Here is a 17,567-nt window from a genome sequence, read left to right as displayed (position 1 = left end):
AGAAGCTTGACACTATCCAGGACAAAGCAGCCTGCTTAATTGGCACCACATCCACAAACATTCACTCCCTCCACCACCGACGTACAGTAGCAGCAGTGTATACCATCTACAATATGCACTGCAGGAATTCACTAAGCTCCTTCAACAGCACCTTCCAAACCTACGACCACTACCATCTAGAAGGACAAGGGCAGCACATATTAGGGAACACCACCACCTGGAAGTTCCCCTCCAAGTCACTCACCATCCTGACTTGGAAATATATCACCATTCCTTCACTGTTGCTGGGTCAAAATCCTAGAACTCCTTTCTTAACAGCACTGTGGGTGTACCTATACCACATGGACTGCAGCTATTCAAGGAGGCAGCTCACCACCACCTTCTCAAGGGCAAGGAGGGATTGGCAATAAAGACTGGGCTCACCAGTGACGCCTACATTCCATGAATGAATAAAAAACCCAAGCCTGAGCATTGTCCAGATTTTGCTGCATGCAGGGCAGACTGCTTCATTACCTACAAGTTGCAAATGGTACTGAACACTGTGCAGTCATCAGTGAACATCCTCCTTTTTGACTTTATGATGAAAGGAAGATTATTGATGAAGCAGCCGAAGATAGTTGGTCCTAAGACACTACCTTGAGGAACTCCTGCAGTGATGATCTGAGGCTCAGTTGACTGACCTTCAACAACCACAACCATCTTCCTTTGAGCTAGGTATGACTCCAGAGAGTTTTCCCACTGATTCCCATTGACTTTAATTTCACTAGAGTTCCTTGATGCGACACTCGGTTGGATGGTGCCTTGAAGTCAGGGACAGTCATTTTCACCTCACCCCAGCCATTGATCACCAAAAACAGTCATTCTCGCATTCCCAAGCCAATGGGTAAGCAAACATTTTTTTATTGTCAGTCAAACAGCCACCTGCCATCTCCGATGTTTGGTTTTTTGCATTTATGATTTTTCTCCCAAGTTCCTTGCAATAATGTCCCTTCCTAGAAATTCCAGGGTCATTCAGGAACCTATCCTGCACACCAGGGAAATTGATCAAGGTCAATTCCTACACAAACTGTGGGGTTAATTTTAATGCTATGCCATAGCATAAATGGGTAAAAGTGAATTGGCAGCCTGTTTTACATCTTTCCCATTGACTTCAGTGGAAATAAAAATCAGGAGAAATGTAACACGGGCTGCTGACTAGTTATTGCACAAAGTCAACATGACCCTCCTGCTTATATGTGTGTGTGTGTATGTGTGTACGTGTGGGTGCATGTAGAAAACTCATCAATGTACACTTGACAAATTTGAACTGTGATGCTGATTTCATCCATTTGAAGTGGTGCAGAATAAGTGGCACTACTTAGTAGTGCTTGGCACTCAGAAATGCATGTGAGCCTTGATAAGATGTTACATCTACAGCACATTAAAAGGCTCAACATGCAGCTCAGACACCACTTCAAAATAGTATACATTAGTCAGTCACAAAGAGGGGTAAAAATCTCTCCAAGTGGAGTTAGTATTTATCTAGGTGTAGTACTTCAATGTGAAAAACACATGAAGGAGCCCAGTCCACTGGCACATGAAGAGGCAGTTTGTTTTCATCTTTCTGCTTTCTTTCAAACTGGCTGGAAAAATAATGTTCATATTGTAGTGCCAGATAATTTTAAAATCCAGTAATTTAATCAAACAAAAACAAAAAAACTAATCAAATCCTGTAATTAACCTTGGCACTTTTTCTGCTTCAATATTCCTTTACTAAATACAGTTCCATAACTTTTAAATGTCATGGAAGGAATAATTATAGGAACTTAAAAAGCAAGAGCACCCTTCTATCTAATCTGTGCTGCCTCTGATCTGGTAGTGCTTGAAAATGGAGCTCCGTGAAAAGTGTGGGGAGATATTCCCAGAACTTGCATTTCCCACCTTGAAATCAAATTCTAAACTGCTTACGTGTCCTTTCGGTGCTCAGACAGATCATTCTTCTCTGCAATATTTCCCACTTGGCATTCTGAAAGCATCATTACATGAGGTTATTTTTTGCTTTGTTTAGGGTCAGGATAAAAAGAGTAGGCGAGAAAATGAGATAAAAGAAGAAATAGTGGCAAGATAAAAGTCTTTAAAAGTCTTTTTAAATGTCTTTTTAAACATCCTCTTTTAAAACTGTTAGGTTCTACTATGGGGTCGCTTTGCTTGCGAACCAGTTTCACACTTACCTGTCGGCAGGTGAGTCGATTACAATATACTGCAGATGCAGAGACCAATATGAAATGAAGCACGTTATTTATTTACACAGACGACAGAGCACTAACATGACGTGTGCTTCTCCAACCAGACCCTACTCTAGGCTAACCCTTAACATTGTAGCCCACGCTACACAGCTATTGGGCTGTACAGTCATGTGGTCAATCTGCTCACATTCTCTTAAAGGTGTATTACACCTCAGATTACCACAAAAACAGAAGTCTATGCTTTCACTTTGCCTCAGTGTACTGTTTTTGTCATGTTTAGCAATGAAGCTCATGAATATTTTCAATTCAGTAAAACAGACATAAGAACTTAACTCAAAGTCCCATCCATTCCCTGTCCTTGTGCTGTTACTGTTGGCAAAAGACATCAACCATGCCTCTTCAGCCTGTATGAATATGGGTCCTAACTTGTCCCACTGCCAATTAGTTCCAGTTTTGAGCAGTGGGCCCAAGCCCACTAGGAACTGGATTGAGGCTGCCAAAACTAATTCAAAGCCAACAGGCAGAGCAGATTTTTATCACGTCAATCCAGGCTGAATTCAAGCCTAACTCACTGAAGTGAAAAGACAGTGTGCTAACCCAGTGAACATACACCCAGTCTCTCTGACACTTACATTACATAGCAAATGTGATGCAGAGGTATCTACTGAATTATGTCACACCAGTTCATCTGTTCCTCTCAGGTAATAGTGAGGGTGCATATTTATATTTGTAGATACATTAAAATAAAATGCCATACATTTAAAAACAATATGTGAGACAAACGTGAGCAGAAACTCCAATTTTTCCCATTGGTTTTCCATCATTACTTTCCATTCAAAGGAGTGATTTTCTACTTCGGTGCTTCCAACATATGCGCATATCGGAAAACTGTGTACTCCCAGCCTGAGTTTAATTGTGCACCAGGAGCATTCAAACAGAAAATCTCCCTTTAAATTCCTTACATCTTTTTTAAACCTGTATGAAGATGGCACAAAAAAACAATCATCCTTCATCCTTTATTGTTTGGAAGATCAAAAATGGAGTAATCATTAATCCTGGTGTTTTGTAGTCAACTCGCCTCCACGTCATCGTGAATCCATTATGAACTATTACTTGTTAATCAAGCTCAACTTTTCTCCTGTTCTTAGCCATCGTGGTATGTTGCAGAAATGCCCTTGTCTTTCTCCAAGGTTTTTCAGTAAAAGAAATAAGAGGGCAGATTTTATGAGAAGGAGTCAGGGCCAAGATGGTCCACTGGCTACCAGCATGTGCCAACAACTGATGCACACTGGCAGTGATTCAGGTACTTCAGTAGTGGTGGGTACTCAAAATATTTACTTCAATAATGATAATTTTATGAAATCCTCAACTGCTGGGAGTGAATATTGGGAATTCATGTGAGTGCATCAGTGATTTCCAAAGATATGCCTCTGGTGGGCACAGCACCTGGCTGTGGGAGTGAGAGGGGGAAATTTTGTAAAGTTTACCTTACGATGACGTGCCCTAAGCAGCTGGAAGAGTTTGAGGGCTACCACTAAGGCCAAGCTTTTTTATACCATCTAAATTTTCACATGAAAGGTGTACCTCAGCTTGGGTAATGTATCTTCTTCACTATTTGTGGAGACTTAGACCCTGAATAATCAGCGCTCTTTGATAAAGAATTCTGGAATTCTTGCATTAAAAAAGTCATAAATTTGAGGAAATCATATTTCGCTCATCTGTTATCCTCAGTTAGTTTCTCTCAGCTTCTAAGGGACAACTAATTCACCCTCTTTAAATGCTAAGTGTAAGCTGAATATAATGAAGAATATTGCTCAGATCACACATTTGTAGCCCATAATGAATGGGGTCATTAAGCTGGCTCTATGAAGTTCACTCAACAAAGTCATTAGTCCACCAGAGTGGGACACTACGAAAATGAGATATTCTTCCCCATGGGGCTGTATAAAATATTTATTTTTCAGGTACTATTTCTGGTGAAACAATGTGATTTTCATTATAGGTACATGGGATTTTTAACCTTTTGGGGACTGCAAGGGACTGTTTTGGCTTATTATTTTTTAAAAAGATGTACATATTCCTTTTTCTCCTCATTTCAAATGTACCACACGTGTACTTACAATTTGTTCTCACTGTTTCACACTGAATGTTACATTTCTGCACAATGTCACTGCTTCAGGCAACAACCAGATGGTCCAGGGTCTTAGTCCCAGAGCTGCCATTTACTCAGATTTGCCTGGCAATACTGAAATACTGTTATTTGGTTCTTGACCAGACTGTTAGATTGAGAAGCAGTATATGGCAGGCTGTTCCATCTTTGGGAAGGGAGTGGGGGCAGAAATAAAGTAAATTGGTGTTTCCCTTTACAGCCATTTTAATTATACCCAAGCATGGTAAGATTGCAAAAGCAATGTAATCATTCTGCTTCACCCCCCATTTACTGTGGATCTCTAACACTAGAAGCCTAAAATGTGTTTAATTAACTATTTCTGCCTTTCCTGCATCTTATTTTTAATTTGCTCAGAAGCAAAGTTAATTCTTTAATGGTCTTATCATTACAACAACTCATGGTGCTGGTCCAACAGGAAGAAAAGATTTAAATTTGACACAGCGTTGGAGGATGTGAAAAGTTGCAACCATGCCCTTATTTCACCTGACATGGCCAATCTGCATGCCCACGAGGCCAATTTCTTAATAAAGGGAGAGAAAAATACCTCAGCTACAACTGACAGTGCAAAAACTGTTCACTTGTGCCAGTGACAGGTGGATGGCCCATTTTACAGGTCAGTTGTCATTATATTTTAGTGCCAGACACTATTGGAGCACAAGTCCCAGGTGCACAGGATCCAAAAACAGTTGTTTAATTTTCCTCCTGTTTACAAAAAAAATGATATGTGGCTCCACTATCTTCATTAATAACTGTGAGTAGAAATGGCAGGCAGATGGTGACAGAGTTTGTAGGGTAACCGGAGGGGGGGATAAGATGATATTCTTAAACTGCGACTTTGAGGACTGATATGTTATGATAATCAGATGGCTAAGGTTGTGCTACACTTCTATCAAATTCTAAGCTCATTACTTAGGTTTATGCCCATTCTCTGTTTCCATATATATTTGTGAATTATCTCATTCATGTTTCGCTACTTGAGCTCATCATTCATGTTATTGCTGCCATTCTGATTGCCAAGCTTCATGTTTTAGGGATCACACCGCGCCTGACAAGTAAAAAGCTTTTAAAGATTAAAGAAATTGTCTCATTGTGTGATTCTAATTGGTAACTGATATCTATTGTGTAAATGCACCATTCCCCATCTGAGAAAGGGGGCTGCCAATCTGCCTCTGTAAGCAGCTGTAAAGAGGCATGTGATGCCAACTCTATAACTTACTCTCTGTGGAAAATAACATTGCTTCCAACTCTGCCTCTTCCTTCCCTTTGAGTCCCAATTGAAGTTGAGGAGTGACTGTGAAGAGAATATGGGGGTGGATGTGGTGGGGTGGGGGGGTGTGGAGAGGATGGAGATGTGAACTTGCAAGTTACTTCTGCATAGATGAGGCATAGTAGTAGATCAATTTGTTTAGCTCCTCCCTTGCGATGGGATGAACTGCCCTAATCTCAATTCATGTGATTGAGCACTCGATCCACTTTCTGGCTCAGCATCACTCATAGAAGATGCAGACCACTTGTTCCCAGAATGCGTTCATAATAGGTTAATTGTGAACACAGAGCTACTGAGAACACCAATGGAGAGCTGCACAGTTACAGCAGTCACTAAGGGTGTTCTTCACAGGTGTTACTGCTAGAATTCTATTAAGAACAAAAGGTAAGTGAAAGCGATATAAATATTTGAGGACAAAGGGGAAAGGAAAGCTTTCTGTTAACTCCCCAAAGCCTTAGGCTTTTGAAGGAAATGATGCCCATCTGTATGCTCAGCAGGATTTGACTCAAAATTTTGCTTACACATCTATAAATCAAAAGTATTATGTATACACAGAAGTGTTTCAGCTCATAAAGAATTTGGTAATTATTCTGTGTACAAATTAGCATAATGACTTAATTTTAAAAAGAAAAATGCTAAGTACGAGGATTTTTTTAACTGTTACTCATACGACAAACATTTGTTGGAATATGTTGCCTATTAGTTCATGATTTAAATCCTTCATTCTGAACATTTCTTTTTAAAATCACTTCATTATAATTTTCTAATTAGCACACATTTTGCCATGTAGTTTTCCATTTTTGATTTACTTCCATCATGTAAGGTGGGTTGTGCCTCAAGGTTTCATTTTTATTTCTTTTTGAACAGAACAAATAAACAGAGAAAATATTTTCTGTTGATGAATTGGAAGTTACTTTTGTAAATAAAGTCCAAATTAAGCACAGTGCACTCCTGTTATGTATAGAAGGGATTTTCCATGTGTTTTACACATAAACAGTATCAAGACAAAAGTGGGTATAAAGTTGCCACATCTCAGTAATATTTGAGAAGTACCACATTCCCAATCAATAGCTGCAATTTATGCATGCAGATTGGTGTTGTTTTTGTTGTTGCTGCTCGAGAACTATTCTCAGAACTTCTGCAACACAGACTGATGCGAAGCAGGTCTGTGATTCTCCAAACAATTAGCTCCTCATTTCAATTGTGCCACTGTGGGCAGTTGCCAAGTGTAGACCAGGCACTTCCCCACTGTGAGAGAAAGACAACATTAAATAGCAGGACCAAATAGTTCTATATTAGAAAATTCAATGAATGCTGGGAAAGATAGGCTTCCTAAAAGCATTCTCTTACCTTCTTTTCCTGGAAAGCAAAAAAAGGAGAGGGAATGGCATTTCCTGCTGGCACGTAAACATCTCACAGCTGAGCAGAACATAAATGGAGCCTATAGAGACACCTGGAACTGTAGTCTGTCAAGGGATCTATCTGGGCAATGGGGAGATGGGCTGCAAATGTCTCCAAGGTCATAATATGAGTAGCACTGATATGCTGTAGTGCTGTATGTTGGAAATGTACTTATTTGTGTATTTACAATAATAGGACAATTTATGGACTCCATAAAGAGCTTAGAGTAATGTGTTTGCACCATCTAGAATCTAGCACAGTGTTGCACAACATAAATTAACCCACGGGCTGGAAATGGCCTGTTGGATGATTACATTCGGCCCTCAATGCACTTTTTAATTATTCCGAAGGGTCAGCCCATGAGTGGTCTCCAGAGGCCAGGCAGGACGTTTCATCCGGCCCGCGATGCGCTCTTTTGTTATTCACTAGAGCCGGCTCACCAGTCCTCCCAATCGGTCAGGCGGGAGATGAAAACTCCAACCAGATGTGGCACACAGTAAGCTCCGTCTGCACGCACGGTGAGTGTCCACTATAAGAATACTCTTCAAAGTGCGGTTGAGTCCTGGGCCATTTTAGACTGTTACTGCCACTGAACGCATCTTATGCCCAGCCCTCAGTGGGCTGTACAAGGTTAGATTACAATCCCTACAATCAAGAAAGTTCAGCACTACTACACACAAGAATTAACAATCACCATTATACTAAGAATAGAGGCAAATTGACTCTTGGTGTATACAATTAATCCAAAGTAATAGTATCACACATTTAGAAGGAGCTATATAATTAAGCTGACTTTGACTTTTCTGATTTAATGCCCAACACTTGGAATGAACGGTCAGTTTCAAAAATGTTTCAAATTCAAATTCTTTATAAAAAGCAAATGCTAATTTTATTGACCCGCGGTTTCCCTAATAATCTCAGAGCAGCCATTTTGGAATCAGGACCCCAGGCAATTAAGGTATTCCGTTGTATATTTGTCACACTATTATAGTAATATATACTTCTTTAATTTTAAAAATGATTATTTCTGAAGTTGCTACCAAAAAATGAGAGTGTTACAGTAATTCCTTCAGTTTAAAACGTCTTAGAGCACATTTACTTGAACATAATGCTCCAGAAGCTATTAGAAATCCCCTTCTCTAAACCCTTTTCCAGAATATGTTAAGGATGTACTTGAAAAGATGTACACACAGGAGTGAGTCGTCCAACTATGGTATTTTGTATTGTTCTTGAGTGTTTCACATCAAAAACTCAAGGTTTTGTCTAACCTGAGACTCTTTATTAGATTCTGTTATGTGAGGCGAGAAAAGAAGCCTCTTTTTGAGAGCCATCCCTTATTCTGCCGCACACACACACACACACACACACACACACACACACACACACAGAATGAATAACGCCCCATTTGTTGAATTGCTCCCCTTAAGTGAATACCGTTGAAATAAAATTTCCTGTGAATTAATTGTACTTTTTTCCCTCAATAAACCTGCTCTAATGAAGTGTCTGTCATTATATCATATTATGACTGTCAACACACTTCAAGGACAAGTAGACAGTCAGTGGCCACACGTTTAGTTGATGCCAGGAAAAAAGAATGACTATAAACTTAATAAAATTTTCACACAACATTTAGATCTTATATATTACTCTAATAGTAATAGATAACAGACAATGATTTCAATAGTGTTGCCAAATCTTACGATTTGGGGAGAATAACGGACACAAGATATGGGGGCTCAGATGGCAGTTCTAAGCATTTCACTTGACTCCACAATTTATGACTTCACCAGAACAGAAATTACTGATCAATTCACAAGATAATAATGATTTTCAAAACAGTATGTAATCAAATGATAGGCTATTACAATGAGTAGGATGCTATCACCAAGTGCCCAAGCCATTTTCAACATGTTTTGCTTTTTATTTCAAGTTTCCAGCATCCAGTTTTTCTTTTGAGCCCCCTTTAGTTTGAAATCAAACTAGAAAATTCAGATGATGTCATGAGCTCTGAGAGCAAATTCTGAGTGGCTTTTATGAGTGATCTAAACTCCCAGATTAGATTACAATTTTGTAATATCTCATAGATTTCCATTATTCTCTATATGAGCCATCTGAGCCCCAATACTACATTACTGCATTGGAATCGCTCCCAGGAATCCATTATTCTATGTTTACTGATCCCGATTGGCCTGTAATGTAGCCTGCGAGTGCTGATGCACTGAAGTTGTTACTCCATTTGGAAGCTCTCTTCAACAGCAGATTTTCATTGGATGAGTAGTGGGTACAAAATTGTACCATTGAGCTTTTTAGCATGAAATCTGTTAACAAGCAATACCAGGGGCTTTTGCAAAATCTACTTAAACGGCCACATTAACTATACTTTATGTGTATAAGAAACCTAATTATGCCGTGGCTAAATAGTTGACTTGAAAATTAAACTTAGGCTGTGGTTTTTGCTCAAATAACTTCCAGCTGCTTTTCCAGTCATGGATTAGTTATAGCACTGCTGATGATAATAGCAATAAAGTTGTTTACAGCATTCCTGTAAGTGTGAATCTTTTTCATTAGGATGTATGGGAAAATATTCCGATGCATCAGAATAGGAATACCCAATTCATATATTTTCCCATAGGTAATAGTACAGTTCACCCCAGCTGAATGTACAATTGAATTCCAACAATTTTCTGCCACTAGTGGGAACCTCCACTTGTTTGGAATGCACATGACAGTTATAATGAAATGGGATATAATTCTCTTTTTTTACTTACAATTATAGATTTTAGAAGAGCCCCCATAATTCAAGAGGAGCTATATTTCCATTGTGTACAGATTTGAAAATAATGTGTCGAATTGTTAAAAATTGTCCATCTTCCCAGTTCTTCACTGTGAAGTTACCCAAGTTTTCATAGCTGAAGTCACTATGGAGATGGTTGCTTTTTTGCCACCTTGCTGAACTGTGGCCATGTGTTGTTCTCATTGACACAAACCAAAATTCAGAGTAAAAACTGACGTATCAATGTAAAAATACATTTTTCTGAAGTCTGTTATGGGAATTCATGGAGAAGATTCTGGGGCTCCAACCTAGTGGCTTAGGGGAAAATAATCTGCTGACAATTGAGGGAGAGAGGAATGTCACTTTTTCTAAAACCCAAACCGGGCAGTGAACAGGATTTGGGAGGAGCAGACCCGGGGCCTGTGTGCAAAGGTTTTACTTTATTGCTGGTTAATCTTCAGTGCAAATCTTAATATTAAGTCCAAATCAGAATGTGAAGAAAGGGGCTTCTGTTTTGAAAATCTTCTGTGGCGTCCAGTTCACAGGGTAGATTGTAACTTGGACGGCCAGTGTACGTGGGGTGGCAGCAGCCTGAAATGGCTTACTATTTTGTTTAGGTAGAAACTCTGGCTGGCACCATCTTGAAAGAAGCCGATCACTGCTCAGGCAGAGCACCTGTCTGCTTTAGACAATAAAGCCTTTTTAATATGTAACTTTCAGAAACAACTGAGAAGAGCATGTGCCTTGAAAAATCCTCAACCTGAAAATATACTTTTTTTTCAAAGTCTTTTAAAGCATAGACTTCCAGAGGTGCAGACTTAAGTGGGTTGCACAGCACATTCATGATTAAACAGATCTATTTAATCCATAAAAGTACATAGAAGGTTACAGCACCCTAGGAGCTCATTCAGCTTTTGCTGCCTGTGCTGATTCTTTGTGAGAGTGCATTGTACGTATGTGGAAATCTTTTAAAAATTGCCCTTAGCCTTTCTTCTACAGCTTTTCAGGACATAATACTGAAATATTCATAGAAGATGCTTGAATTTATTTGTTTATTGAGCCAAGTCTGATGTCAGAACTATGCTGCAGGCTTGCTTGAGTTTCACTTAACTCCCATCAGATAGATTAGGATTTTGTCTCCCTCAAACTGGCTGTAATCAAATTCAGGCTTCAGAGGCTAACAGTGTAAACATGCTGTGCCATTCATTTCATACAATTTTGAATTATACAATGAAATCAATACAAAAACATAATTATCAGTTAAATGTTCCAGAGAGTGTAGCACAGTTATGACCTTGTTAGGAAAGATGACCGCACCGATTTGACATTAAACCTCTGCAGGCTGAAAAGTTAAAGCAATCATGTCTGAAGTCAACACTAGGTCCTGTTTAGTTTACTTCTTTTTGCTCTCTTCATTAACTTTATTTATTCTCCCTTTACATCTTTTCCTGGTCTACATGACAGGCTTCTGCCAGTGCAACACTGAAAAATGGCCCTCAGGAGGTACATCAAAGTGGCCCAGGTTGATTTGCCTGTGTAAGACATTTACATTTCTTGTCTGACTCCTCCCTGCCACTGCAGTGAATAGGATTGACGTTTTTAAAAGTGAAGCTTCCCACAAAGATGTTGGAAGTAACGCAAATAAAATCAGAAAATGCTGGAAAAACTCTACAGGCCTGGTAGCATCTATGGAGAGAGAAATAAACTTGATATTTCAAGTTGATATGACTCTTCTTCAGAGCTATGAGGGAGAGTTATACAGGCCTGAAACGTTAACGCTGTTACTCTCTCCACAGATGCTGCCGGGCCTGCTGAGTTTTTCTAGCATTTTCTGTTTTTTATTTCAGATTTTCAGCATCCACAGTATTTTGCTTTTATCTTAGAAAGTAATTCAAAGATCATTTGATAGGTGTAGGTTACTCAATATGTTTTTGAGCCACACAGTTCAGAAAGCCACAGGTTTAACTGGCAACCTGTGCTCAGTTGGCTTGTCTTAGTTAAGTAGCAGTCAGAGCACTATAACTAGCTTCAGTTTCCCTGGGCGGCAGGAGAGAGAAATAAAAATGTAGGGTTTCTGATCCAGGTTGCCATCTGGTGGTCCTAGATGGAAAGTATGGATGTGAACCAGCTTGGCATTGATACTTAAATTGACTTGATGGCACCATTATCTAGCCTCAGGAAGAAGAGCCACCTGAGTGAGATACCAGAAGTTGATCAGCTTCTCATGAGATATGAAAAAATTGTGGGTAAAGCAACAAAAGCATTCAAAATTTTAAAATTGAAAAAAGAAATAGCTAAGAACTACTGCGCTTCATACATCATCTGTGCAAAGTTCATGTTTACCAACATTTTGACCAACTTGCAGTACTTGAAGGGTTAAATAAGTAAGCTTGGTTAATGAAGTTCTTGGCAATTGCCTATATTCTGCAATAGTTTTAGTCAAACTGGATTCACGCTGTTTAATTAACATATCAAGCTGCATTGTCTTTAATTATAGATGTGGTTCTCGACTAATCCATCTTCATGTGCAAGAGTGATATTAGTGAGAAGAATGTTTTCTTCTGTGTATTTCTTCTGTCTTTCTCATTAATTACTTTAATTTGCTATTACTTTCATAAAGAATGCAGATTAGCAATGTGTTCTTGATGCAGGCAATGCAACTGAGAACAGGTGAATTAATGTTTGGGAAGGTGCTATCATTTTAGAATAAATTGAGTATAAATGTAAGTTCTCAAAATATAGGAGTGTCTATTTTTGTTTCTCTAGCACAGCGATTTTCCATGTGAATAGATATATAAGGAGATGGTTTGGGAAATCTGGAACGCCCTTTCCTGAAAAGGCATTGAGACTAGGTCAATTGCCAAATTCAAACTGAAATTGCTAGATTTTTGAGGATGAAGATATCTAGTGTAACAGAATCAATACAGGTACATGGAGCTAAGATGCAGATCTACAATGATCTAATTTAAAGGCAGAATAGGCTCAAGAGGCTGAATGGCCTACTTCTGTTCCTATGAGACAAAAATAGTCAGAATAAACATCCCATTCAAACAAGGCTCAACTTAGATAACCAGCATTCCTGCCAGAAACAGATCTCAGCCTAATTATTCAAGCAAATCGAGGTCTTGTGATGATTTTTGTTGTTACCAATGACACTCCTGCTCAGTGGTAATCTGATCCAATATTCATGGGTAGTCTACAACAGGATACGGCCATGTACAACTTGTTTAATGGTTATTAGACAATTGGTCCAATTTGGTGTCCTATTTGATCACAAGATGTGCATATGAGCACATAGCCACTCATTACCAAGACCATCTATTTCCACCTTCCTAATATCACCCGATGCACCACTGCCTCAGCTCACCTTTGGAACCTCATCCATGCCCTTGTTACCCCTGGACTGCACTATTTCAATGGTCTCCTCTCAGGCCTGCCATCCTCCACCCTATATTAACTTGAGTTAACTCAAAACTCTGTTGCCCTTGTTGTAAATCATACCAAACACCATTCATTGATCACCCCTGTGCTCAGTTAACCTACACTGGCTCCCAGGTGGACAGCACCTCAATTATAAAATTCTCAATATAAAATTCTTATCCTTGTTTGCAAATCTCTCCATGGCCTCAACTATCCTAACCATAACTTCCTTCAGCCTTTGAATGTTCCAAAATCTCTGCACTCCTCCAGTTCTGGCCTCTTGTACTTCCCCAATTTTTATCACTCCACCATTGGTGGCCATGCCTTCAGCTGCCTAGGACCAAAGGTCACAAAGTCCCCTCCTCAACCTCTTTGCCTCACAATGTCTCTTTCCTCCTTTAAGATACTCCTCAAAACCTATCTCATTCATCGTGCTTTTGATCATATGTTCTAATATCACCCTGTGTGACTCAGGCCCGGATTTTTGCCATGACCGAGAGGTTCTCCAATTTGGCAAAAATACCAGAAATGGCCTAAAATACTAAACTGCACCCCCCCCCCCCCCCCACCCCCCAACCCATCTTCATGGCACTGGGACTGGATCGGGCTGGGATTCATGCACGCATGATTCACGAAGGCAGCTGGCCTTTTAAAATACTGAAGTGGAATTTTAGAATAACAGCAGTGTGGAATCCAGAGTGTGCAGATTAGAACAGGTAAGAGGAGGCCTGAACTTGGTGGATTCTTATGGATAGCCAGGAAAGCTATCCAGCAAGTGTCAAATCTGTCAAAGCCATTCCATAAGTGTCAAAACTGATAGAGCTGCCCAGGAAGTGTCAAAGCTGCCATGGAGCTGTCTAGGGATACTAGGTGAGTTGGCATGGAGGAGCAAAGGGATGTGGGGGAATGGGTTGACATGTTTTGGGCAAGGGAGCACGTGGTGGGATGAGGGGCATTGAGGGGTGAGGGCTGGAGGAATGTTTTATATTTTATTATTTTTTATACTTTTAAACACAGTGCCACGACACAGAGGCAGGCCTTGTGCTCAGCCCATCTCCACACCCGGCAGACTGCGCATTGCTTCTGGGGTCAGCTGCCCGACTCCTGTTTCAGCCATTCCCCCCGCACCCCCCCCCCGCCTCCATCCCAGATAGAAAATCCCACATGCGGGCAGACGTTTCTACAAGGTCACGTTCACTGAGCCATGAAATCTCCCGACTTGACGAACCCAACCCTGGGGACGAAAATCTGGCCCCCAGTGTCAGTTTGTTTGATAATGCCATCAAAGTGCCATGGGACTTTTTACTACATTAAAGGTTCTATATGAATACAAGTTGCTGTTTTGATATGCATTAATGATAGGAGATTGGCCTTTTTCCAAAAGTATCCCTACGAAGTCTGCTGCCCATCCCACCCCTGAATCTTTGCCCACAAGTTAATAGTGGCTGTGTTTGAAAGCCAAGGAGATGGAATATATACCAAAGATCCAGAAAGATATAGGACATTTGTGTCTGGACTTTTGTTTCATTTATGTGTCAGAATTTGTGTTCTACTGATCCCATTATATGGTCTGAATATGGCTTTGGAATGCAGGCTTGTCAGCTCTGTATGGGTCTTCTGGTGCATACACACTAGCCAGGACCCGGGTCCATACAAAACATGGACCCCATGTCAGTGGAACAGGGACAGTGGGCTAGATATTTCCTCATTTTTGGGCATCAGAAGCCCAGTGGTCATGTGGTGGCCAGTAAATCCAACAAGAAGATGCATAACAGTAGCTATACCAGCAGAAATGGGGCTCATCTTGGAGTCCAGGCTAGAGAAGCATCCTGAATTCTTTAAGATCCAAAGCTACATTTTGGTTTATACTTTGAAGCAGCCCTTTTATGAGTGGGGCCACATGAAGGTGAATAAGGCAGAGTCTGGGCAAAGAATCAGACACTCACCTCTTCCCTCAGACTAAATTTCCTAGCTGCTTTGGGTGGGTGGACATCCAAAATGCACTACACCAACTAGGCCAATGCAAATTAGTTACTGTCTCCAACTATGCAACGAGAGCAGCATCTGCCTGTTGTGGCCGCAATTCCCATGTAAGTGTCAGGATTGGTGATCCACATGTTTTCAGGGCCACGATTAACTTACTTTCAGTCAGCTAGGCATTTGGCACACACAGAAACCCAACATTGTTTCAGATTTTGGTAACTGCTAGTTTTGCATAAGTGGAAAACAGCTTCCGTGTTAATCTGGAGGTGGGGTCTGACCTGAGTTGAGTCTGAAGCAGAGTGAAAAAGCTTCGAGCCAGAAGCCTCACACCTCTTCAGTTTTACACAAAGTGAAATGTAAACCTGATTTGCAAAGTGGTCGTGTTGTCTTTTGGATCCCCTGTGCACTCTATAAACATAAAATGTTTAGAGAGCAGCGATTCTCTCCTTCTGTCTGAGAAAGGTAACTGTGGTGTAAATACTTCCAAAGAGATTCCAAACCAGATAAGTCACCAAGAAAACCACATTGACAGAGGTTTAGTTTGCCCGACATGAGATGCGCACACTCCCTATTGGGACACAGCCCAGTACCTAAACACAGACAGCTTAGATTACGATTCAATAATCTTTTACATCGTGTGTTCATAACTGCACTGCAATCATCAGTTATGTAAAACTTAACAAAGCAATGGATTATTAATGTTTTTCTTCTTTGTGTTTTGACAGCACAAAGCCCAACTGCAGCTGATCCCTTGCAGCAAGCATACGCTGGAGTGCAGCAATATGCAGGTCGTTAGTATTAACACTTTGTCTAGCTCTACTTTGAGTCATTTTTAAAGCCTTCAATCTTATCAAAAGCTTGCAAAAATGCTAACTTTAATTGAAATATTTTCTTTCCTTGTCAGTTTATTTTACTACATGTTATACAGCTTTTTAACTGTTTTTAGGGCTGACATATTGCACTGAATGTAGTTGTCTTTCTGCTCAGGAAGGGCTTTCTTTTTCTGCAAGAGGCTTCTGAAACTAAAATGAAAACTATTTAAACTCTGGTAACTTTACAACGTTCCTTTCATAGAAAATCTTGTGAAGAAGCTGCTTATAGAATCGGATTCTGCACAGGAGTAACTTTAAATGCCCAGTTCACTTTTAACAATCAGGTCGCCTGAGCCCGAGTAGTCATTGTTATCCAACAGAGTATTATTCTCCAAGGTCTGAGGCTTGGTTCAGTAAGTGAGTTCCAGGAGACGAGATGAAGGAGTTTCCTACTGCTTAGCACTATTACAGGGGAATGACAGACAAAATAGTTCACTCTGCTACATGTAATCTTATTTCTCAGATATAGGTTTATGAACCGATATCGACTGTGGAGATCTGTATAATCCTACCATCTCATATTCTGGACTGGGTGAAACAGGAGATTTGGCAGTGGGGCTTAGTAGTGGAGATCTGTTAGAAGGTGAAGGGTAAACAGGATTTTAAAAAAGTATTATACATGTCAAATTTTTTTCTTAACTAAGATATAGAGTGGAACTAAAATGACAGAAATATTATGTTATAAATACGGGTTTAATGACTGTTTTCATACATTTTGTGTGTCAACTCTGGCTCAATTGGAAGCACGCTTGCCTCTGAGTCAGAAGGTTGTTGAGATATAGAGTGGAACTAAAATGACAAAAATATTATGTTATAAATATGGATTTTATGACTGTTTTCATAAATGTGTGTGTCAGCTGTGGCTCAGTTGGAAGCACTCTTGCCTCTGAATCAGAAGGTTGTGAGTTTGAACTCCACTCCAGAGCTTGAGTACAAAAATCAAGGCTGACATTCCAGTATGGAGTGCTATGATGTCAGAAGTGCCATCTTTCAGATGAGCCATTAAACTGCCCCTGCCTGCCCTCTCAGGCGGACGTAAAAGATCCCTTGGCACTATTGCAAAGGAAACCTGGGAGGGATCCTCAGTGTCCTGGCGAATATTTATCCCTCAATCAACATCACAAAAACAAATTAACTGGCCATTACCACATCGCTGTTTATGGGAGCTGGCTGTGTGCAAATTGGCTGCCATGTTTCCTATATTATAACAGTGATTACACTTCAATATCACTTCACTGGCTGTAAAGTGCTTTGGGTTGGCCTGAGGTCATGAAAGGTGTTATATAAATGCAAGTTATTTTCTTTCATTCATTTATGCCTTTCCCTGTGCTCTCCTACCAGAGTTATAGCAAAAGAAGCCCCACCAAATTCCTGTACCCTTGTATTTATTCTCGTCTTTCATTTAAACTTGATTTCAATGGCCTTAACAAGACCATTATTTTGAAATAGGCTAGAT

General features: G+C 40.1%; 1 protein-coding gene across 1 annotated transcript in view; it reads left to right on the top strand.

Annotated features, from left to right (window-relative positions):
- Nucleotides 1-17,567, top strand: part of celf4 (CUGBP, Elav-like family member 4) — a 1,275,411-nt gene that overhangs the window by 1,166,276 nt on the left and 91,568 nt on the right. The window contains exon 9 of the mRNA XM_041191287.1: nucleotides 15,965-16,027. Within this exon, the coding sequence (XP_041047221.1) occupies nucleotides 15,965-16,027 (63 nt within the window). The remainder of the gene's footprint in view (nucleotides 1-15,964; nucleotides 16,028-17,567) is intronic.

The sequence above is a fragment of the Carcharodon carcharias genome, chromosome 1 (genome assembly GCF_017639515.1).
Source record: "Carcharodon carcharias isolate sCarCar2 chromosome 1, sCarCar2.pri, whole genome shotgun sequence".
NCBI lineage: Eukaryota > Metazoa > Chordata > Chondrichthyes > Lamniformes > Lamnidae > Carcharodon > Carcharodon carcharias.
This window is presented reverse-complemented; position numbering and strand designations above follow the sequence as displayed.